Source organism: Corvus brachyrhynchos, unplaced genomic scaffold (assembly GCF_000691975.1).
Source record: "Corvus brachyrhynchos isolate BGI_N302 unplaced genomic scaffold, ASM69197v1 scaffold69, whole genome shotgun sequence".
Lineage (NCBI taxonomy): Eukaryota > Metazoa > Chordata > Aves > Passeriformes > Corvidae > Corvus > Corvus brachyrhynchos.
In genome coordinates, this window is record NW_008240228.1 from 4,351,793 (window position 1) to 4,360,333 (window position 8,541).

An 8,541-nucleotide genomic window follows, 5' to 3' on the forward strand; every position below is an offset into this window, starting at 1 on the left:
GGACACGACACTGCTCCGGGCCACCGGTGACGTCACGACGGCCTCGCCCTCGCTCCGTGTGACGTCACACCGCCCCCCTCCCTGTGGTGCTGCACCCCCATCCCGCCCAGCTCAGCTTTCCGAGCGGAACCCCACAGCGGTAACTCTGCTTCTCGCAGTCAAAGTTCACCGCCGCATTCCCACCTGCCAGAACCCTACAGGGAAGGAAAAGCCTGGCCACGAGAAGTTCTTACCGCATGCCAAAACAACGCATCAGACACTAGAATCAGTCTCGCTAATAAGCTCGCTAATAAGCACAGCAAATTAATTAAGTGGGAATGTGTTAACGCACTCCACGCTCCCACCAAAGAGAAGGAGCCTCCGTTTAAGCTTTCCCAAGTTTTCAGCTGATGGAAATACTTGATCCACTGTGAACTATAAAAAACAGTAGCAGAAAACTGAAATTAGAGATAATTACACAGAACAGCCCAACCACTGGGAGTGGCTCACCAGAGTTACTCTGCAAAGGCTCAGACAGTCCCAATCCTGTTATTTCACCCACACAGTTTGATTCCTACTGCATGTCTACTACTGCATCAAGTATTCCCAAACATTTTTAAATTACTTCCTGTGGGAAGCCACCCAAGCCTGATAAAGACCAGCCCAGATCCCCATTTCCCACATAACAATCCTTCCCAATCATGCCACACATAACTTTTGTTCCTTCATGGCAATTTGGCAAAAATCGGGGAAACGAATAATTTTTTTTCCGAAAACCTCACTTGGAAATTCTGGAATAACACAATGAGGACAGTAGAATGCAAGAAAAGCATAGGAAAATTCAGAAAAAATGTCTTTACCAACCTAGAGAAGTATCTGAAATCTAAATTCTCAAAGTCAGTCTGAAAGCTTCCCTTAGGTCTCAGAGAAAGCAAAGCCCACTGATTTCATACCACCCCACAGCCATCCACAGAATTAGCTAACGATGGAGTATTGCTGTGATCTGATGACATCCACTTATTTCATGATGAATGGAAACTGGATGGCATGCCAGAGAACTGGAACACGGTTTTTTAATCAACCTGAGCTATTAGGCAGTTCAGTCCCCCCTCTGTTGGTTTTTTTAAATGAGGAAAAAAAAAAATCCGTATTTGAGAATAAACAAAAAAATCAGTATCTTAAATTTTACTCATTTGCTGTTCTAGAGACTGTGCTTGATCAGTTACAATCATTCAAAGGTACCGGAACTATCTTTTAGTATTTTTCATTTCTAAAACCAAAACCCTGTGTTTACACTCTGACAGCATCAATAATCCCTGTCATTTGCTCGAGTCTGGTAAGTTTTGTGACTATTGTGAAATTCAGGGAACTTCAGTAGCTCAAAGCAGGTAAGAAAGATGCAGGGGTGCCCTGCACTGACATCATGCCTCTGTTACCAGTCAAACCAGTTACACCAGTACACTTGTTCCAAGGAGAGATTATCCAGCTGCTTAAAGGCTGAGCTCCACGTGGCCACAGAACTCAGGGGACAGATTTATCAGCCCAAAGCTGCTTCACATTGCTCTGCAGAGGAACCAGTCCAAGACACAAGGAGAAAGGAAAAGGATGTGTCTCACCACCTGTGGAGACACACAATTACTGCTTGCCATTACAGCCCCAAAATGTTCACCAATCTCAACACTTGGGCCACACCTGCATGGATAAAAATCTGGAAGGAGTTACATAAGAACATAACTTTTTGTGTTACGTTTTGCAAAACAAGTACAGTTCTGCCATGATTGCAGTCAAGAGTATTTCTACACTGGTGCATCAAGAAATTCCTCTGCTGGTTTCCAAGTTTGCACCTCTTCTGGAAGACTTTCATTGCAAACAGATCAGATTTGTAAGAAACTGCATTTGCTTTGTATTTACCCCACTAACAAATTTCACCAAGACCGCCAAGTGAGTCAGAACAACCTTAAAATCTCAGATGGAGTATAATTCCACACAAGGAAGCGTTTTTGAACCTGTGCAAAAGTGGCCAGTTTATTGGGTTTTACTAGGCAAACTGAGTATTTTAAATTTATTATTCAGAAAGCTGAACAAAGCTTTGACACTGTGCATGTTCATGCTCTGTTTGCACCCAGAGAACCACTCAGACATGGAATTTGTCAGTAGCTCACATATTCAAGCAGATAATGGTTGACCTACTAAACAGGATCAGTAAGATTTCAGTAAGAATAAACTAAAACCTTATATAAACAGATGTCAAAGCTCTGTTACAGACTTCCAGGTCTGCTACAGGTATATAAATAATTCCAAATAATAACACAAAGGTAACCAAGTATGTACAGACCTCAAAATAAGAGCTGATTGCCTAACGCTTAAGTTAAGCGGTATTTCAACAACCTCTCTTTTCTGATCTCCTCTTCTACACTCTCCTGTTGCAGCCACACCTGCTCCTTTTGGTCTTCTCCCCTTCCTAAAGTTGTGCAAGTCTTGAGCAGCCTGTCCACCAGCCTTCCTTTTCACCCAGTGCTCATTTAGGTCTTTTTTCTGTAGCCTGACACATGGACAGAAACAGACAGTGAATTGTAATGTGTATTTTACTTCAATTAACTTTAATACCCTCCTGCAATCAGTACAATTAATTGTGAGTTAAATAACTAAATTTCCTCAGAGCCTTCTTTTCCAATTAAAGTAATTGCAAGACTGAAAGGATCAAAATTCTTGTTGAGATTTAATAGATACAATGATGATGGCGACTTGTAGGCTAAGTAAAACAAATATAAAGACAACTCAGGTAAGAATAACCTATCTTCCTCTAAAAGAATTGTTATCAAAAGAGTACCACCTGAAAGTGAAATTAAACTTGTCTTTCTAAAAATGAGACTTAAAACATTCCAACAAACATCATGGCACTGCCTTCTCAACTTGTTCTGAGCCAAAAAACAGAAGAGAGAACAGGAAAAAACCAGCCAGAAAAACAAGAAATCTACCTGAATGGATACTCTACCAAAACCCACAAAGTTTGGGGTTTATTTATTCATTCATTTAAAGACCCTTCCTCTGACTGAAATCTTTCACTGCCACAAAAGAGGCTGACAGTCCATTAATTACATCTCAGGACATTAGGTAATTCCCTCCAGGGACACACTCTGCACACAGAACTGTACATTTGATGCCCCCCTTCCCCCTTTTGCCTCTCTGTATTTTAGCTTTCAGATTTTTTTTTTGCTATTTTCACTTCAACAACAGATATAATTTTCAAATACAGATAATTTTCTTCTATGCCCTGGTACACAGGGCAATGTCTCAGGAACACGTTCTGTTTTAAATCTATTAAACCTATTTTCAAGTTTCTCATTTGCCCTTTAACTACTCTTTCCTTTACAGCTGCACTTGAAAATTGAACAATTTACTATAAATTATTCTAATCACCATCTCCCAATACCTGAGCACAGCCACTTCAATGCATGTTCTATTTATTAATAACAGGCATTCAGAGATTACTTTAAAATCAAGGTTCCAGCATAATATCTGTCTTTTCAGCCACCCTACCTTGATAAAATTGTGTTCATTTCAGGTTTTTTTAGAGTTTTGTTGTGTTGAAGAGACTTGTAAGAACCCAAGGCCAGCAAATGCAATTAAAATATAAATACTGAAAGCTTTGTTACCACATAATGGGTGTTGAAGATCCCTGTAGGAATGATCAAACTGAACCTTCTCAATCAATTAAGCAAAGGCCTGTGCCCTACTTATATTTTCGAGTACCTTTAAAATAAAACAGCTATTTTAATGATTAAGATAAACTTAGTTATTTAATCCACTGGTGTAACCTTCAAAAATTCGACATGTTATACATACATACTGCAAGGAAAAAAAAAACGTTTTAATTATCTTTGCTTCATTTAACAAAAAACCAGAACAGTATTTCAAGACAGAAGTCTCAAACACTCATTTGAAGAAAAGACTCTGAACAGTCTTAATATTTTTATGGCTTTTGATAAACTGGAGCCCTCAAATTTTATGGGCAGATGCAAAATTTACCACCTGAAAGGCAGCATAGAAAGTTTGTCCAAGACCTTCTCTAACTGAGACAATTAAGTAAGAAATGTTACTTTTTCTTTGATGTTCCAATTAATTTTAACTTCCCCCTACTCGAGGCTTTCCTACCGCTTAAAAATGCAGGATAGATATCCTAACACTCATATCAAATCAATACAGAACAGAAATAGGCTGAGATGCAGATGGCTGCTGATAGACTGTGGACAGGCAGCTAACAGGCTGCAACACAAAATGGCTGAGAGTGATGCAAAGTTAGTTAAGGGAGTTAACAGCTAATGAGTGCCTGACTGCAGAACACCCTTTCTTCTGATGTCTTTTAATAAACAAAAGAGAATAACTGAACTACTGGTGATGCCTCACTGTTATCCCTTTGTAAACTCTCTTTCTCCTCCCTTCCTCCCAAGTCCCTTTTTTCTAAGAGCTCAGTTCTTTATGACAGAACCCTACTTCTTATGAAAAGCAACTCAAACCTTTTAACTATTCAATTGTGTAAATCTCCTGCAATTCTCCCTCCTTTCAGAGGGAGACAATGTGCTATTACTCCTTTATGGTTCTGTGTGTGAAGATTTGGAGGACATCTCACAGAAATCAATCTTCCCTTTGCACATGTATTGAAGAGGCTTCTTATCCAGCAAATATTCCTAGGAAAACTGGGTGTTAATTTTTCTCCTAAACAAGAATGGCAGTCCCTTATTTTTTTTTTTCTTTGTTTGCTTTTTTGTAAATGCCTCACTTCTCCTATCTCAAGATCTCAGAGTTGCTGCCAGGTGGGTGGATAGAATCACTGATGTACAGCCTTAGGTGAGTCAAAAATAAATACCACAAATTTGAGCAATCATTTCTCCATCCCTTCACCAGCCAGTAGCAGCAATAACTGGTACAGACCCACCAGTGTTCCACTACAAACCAGATTTTCAACAAACCCTAAGTGGTATCAATAAAGCACAGTTCAGTTGCTTTGTTGATCAAAGTGCATCAGAGTTCCTGCTTCTCTCCACCAGCCACAGCGGAGTCCGACGCAACGGGAACTTTGCTACTTCCAGCAAAAACAGTTTCAAAAGCAGCCTCCTGCTCCTCTAAAGTCACAGCAGCAGGGGCTCCCCTGACAGCTGTGCTGGGAAAGGCTGGCCGCTGCTCCGTAATCCTTTCCAGGTCCACTGTTCTCCTACCTCTTCTTTTACCCAGGACTTTGATGTAATTAGCTGGCACGAGTCCTGTTGTTTGGCCATCATAACTAGCCAGAAGCCAACCACGGATCTTGGGTTGTTGTTCTGAAGAAGAGAATGCAAACGCTTCAAGTTACAAAACAATTCAACAAAACGGAACAAAACTACTCATTAAGTTTTATTAGAATGCAAGTAATCATTTAATGGGGAGAAAAAAAAATCAGTGTGGGTGAGAAATTTGGTCCAATAAAGTGGTATGGGAGTTTTTTGTTTTAATTTTCAAACTCCTACAGTATAGCTTGCTTCCCATGTGATTAGGAAGTAAAGCCAAAATTAAAAATTTACCTTTGGGTGCTAATCTTAGCATGTCACCAGCACGGAAAGAAATTTCTTCTTCTGAGAGAGCATTGAAATCATATTCTGCTCTTCCAACCACATGGTCATCTTCTCCACTTGCCCAGTTACTAGACACTGTTTTCAAACACAAATCACAAGTTTATCTGCTTTGAGTTACCAAGTTTGGTTTGTTTTTCAAAGGAAAATGAAGAAAACACTTTAACTTCCTTGCTAAAACTTCTCCAACAGATAAGTGACATGAAAAGCAAGACTTGTTGAGTAAATCCAACCAACAATTCTCCCACCCAACCCAAACTGCCACACCTAATAGGAAGGAACCAGAAACAGAGAGGAACCATGATTCTGGAATCACAGAAAGCCTCAGCATGAAACCACATCCTAACTCAACAACAGGCAGGCTGTCACTTGCACCAGATGCCTAAAACTCAGTACCGTGCCCCAGTATCTATTAATTACCACTGCTGTAGTGTGAGATTAATCACTATACAGGCAACAACAAAAGGAACAATACATGCTGCACTTCTCTGGTGCTGCAGGTCATCTTTACCTGTTTCTTCGTCACTGTAGGTAGAAAGCAGCTTCCAAATCAGGTAGGGGCCTCCCATTATAACAGCAAAGAACAAGAAAATGGGCCAGGATTTTGCAGAGTTAGCCACCTTGTCTTCAAGGCCAGCACGAGCTACTTTGCCCTCACTCTCAGCCCACAAATCCTCGTTCTCAGAGCTCTGCCGCAGACCCAGCAAGCGCTGCAGGCGTTGGTAGAGGTACCTTATAGTTCTCACTAGAGCAAAAGCTGAGAACACCTTGGTGAAGTGAATTTTGAGGCGGGAGAAGTGGTTGGCCACATCCAACACAGCTCTGAAGCTGTTGTAGACTGCTGAGAAGGTTGCGTCCATCATCATGCTGACCGAGGCAAAGGCATGCACGATGCTCTCGATGGACTGAAAGGCACCTCTGCTGCTCTCCTCAGCCTGCTGGACGAACCTGCTGGGAGGAATGCCATCGGCACAGAAGCGGTTATAGCCCAGACCGCCGTAGCCATAGCTGTAGGGACTATAGCTTCCATAGAAAGAGGTGCCATATGAACCATAGGCTGGAGAAAAAGAACTGCTATAGGCTGGCCTGAAAGTGCTCAGGCTGCTGCTTCCTGTTTGCTGGGATGGCCTTGGCAAAATGGGTGGAGGGATTCGTGCCACCGTGGGTTGTCCGGGCCTGGTCAGCAGGTTGTCACCCAAGTCAGCAGACCTAAACGAATTCAGATAATCAAGATCAGCACCCAAAGTTTAATTTTTCCTTTCCACAGAGCCCTCGGCTAACTACATAAATACCATGGTGAGTTTCAGTAGTGCTGGGATAGGGAAGTTGGGAGCCAAATGCTCGGTATGCTGTACAGCGTTGGCTGGAAGTAAAAAATCTGGTCAGGAAACACAGACTTTACGGGGAATAAAACCCCCATGATGAGATATCCAGTGTAAATATGGAACTGGAATGTAAACATGGAAAAGCTTTGTCTATTTATTGTATAATTTATTATGTATTTAATGTATCAACACGTGAAATACACAACCCAGAGCCATCAAACCTGCTGCTCTAACACCCAGGGTCATTCTTCTGCACATGAGAGCCTCTCATAGGCCCTAAGAGGAATTTTTAGGAACTTTCCAATCTGAAAGCTTTATTTCCAACACTTGTTCCCAGCTCTTCTATACAATGAGCCAATGATATAGCAGGAAGGAAGTTTGAGAGCTCCTTTGGATCCACTCTTAAAGGGTGGCACGACCCAATTGAGAATCTAAGTAATTATGCAACAATGTGTGCAAGGGCTTTGGGGTCCCCAATTTCCCTCTCTACCCAAACTACCTGATCACCTTTGTGCAGATTGTCAAGGGGTTGAATCTGCTACTGGTAAGTGTTGGCAGAAAGAGGTATTATGACTCCATTATTTGTACTTAATTGAGTAATTTTTCTTTTCCTTTGTATGTCCATAAGTTTAAATCATTTTACCAACACCCTTTGTAATAAAACTCTGCAAGTACTTGACTGGCATTTGACTTCTGTCAAGCAGCTTTTTGTCCAACTTCTGCCATTTCAATAAAAATATATGTTTCATCCACATATTATCACCCTAAAAGTCAAACATTTTATTTCCCATGCTTACTGCCTCATCCCATGACTTCCCAGAAAAAAAAGAAGAAAGTCAAGCTGGAATGGCTACGGAGCTGCTGCTTGCTAAACTATTTCCATACAAGGCAGGGAACAGCTTCCTCTCAGCAAAACTTACAGGTTTCCACAGCAAAGAATCACTGCTGTTTTTTCCATCACAGACTGTAACTCTCTCAGCGGTTGAAAACAGGAGGAAAAATAAGTTATTATCCCAGCAAACAGAGCCACTGTAACTCAGTAAGTCACACTACAGTCCTCTCCCCAGTAGTCAGCTTGGGACACCACACTTTAAAGCTGCTTGCAGCCATTTAAAATGTGGTAAATAAACCCAGAATGGAAAACTAACACCAAGCTTCTGGCTCAGCACGCTGCAGGCTGCAGAGAACGCAGCGAAGTTTCTGCTCAATGTTTAGTGTTGGGCCACCCTTTTGCCCAGTTTCAGCTCTCTGCGATTGCAATCACCAGCACCAAGCGAAAAACAAGACGAGTATTCAGCCACCGAGCGAGCTTTCCTTGACTCCTCATGAAAAGGAAGGAGCATACAAACACTTTCTGTGCATCTTTCTCCACGGGCCGGTTGGGTTTTCTGGGAGAGCTCCCAGAAGATGGGAACACACACGAGACTGGCAACACACAGGAATGTTTTCCAAGTGCTGGGGGTGACACGCAGCTCCCCCAGTGCTGCAGAGGCTCGGGGGCTCACAGAGCTGCACAGCGGCCAGGAACGGACTGTGAATGCCCCAAGGAATGGACTGTGAACTCACACCGGTGACAACACAGCTCTCCCTTCCCCACACCGCACACGCAGCTTCCCTCAGGCGCCAGCGGG

At 42.1% G+C, this 8,541-nt stretch overlaps 1 protein-coding gene across 1 annotated transcript; it reads right to left on the reverse strand.

Annotated features, from left to right (window-relative positions):
* Window positions 1–2,499: 2,499 nt before the first annotated feature.
* PEX13 (peroxisomal biogenesis factor 13) lies at window positions 2,500–6,796 on the reverse strand (the record flags this gene model as incomplete). The annotated part of the gene is made up of 3 exons (XM_008642024.2): window positions 2,500–5,297; window positions 5,538–5,663; window positions 6,097–6,796. Coding segments are annotated over 3 exons (1,122 nt in total), but the record flags the coding sequence as incomplete, so codon positions are not given.
* Between the last annotated feature and the right edge of the window lie 1,745 nt (window positions 6,797–8,541).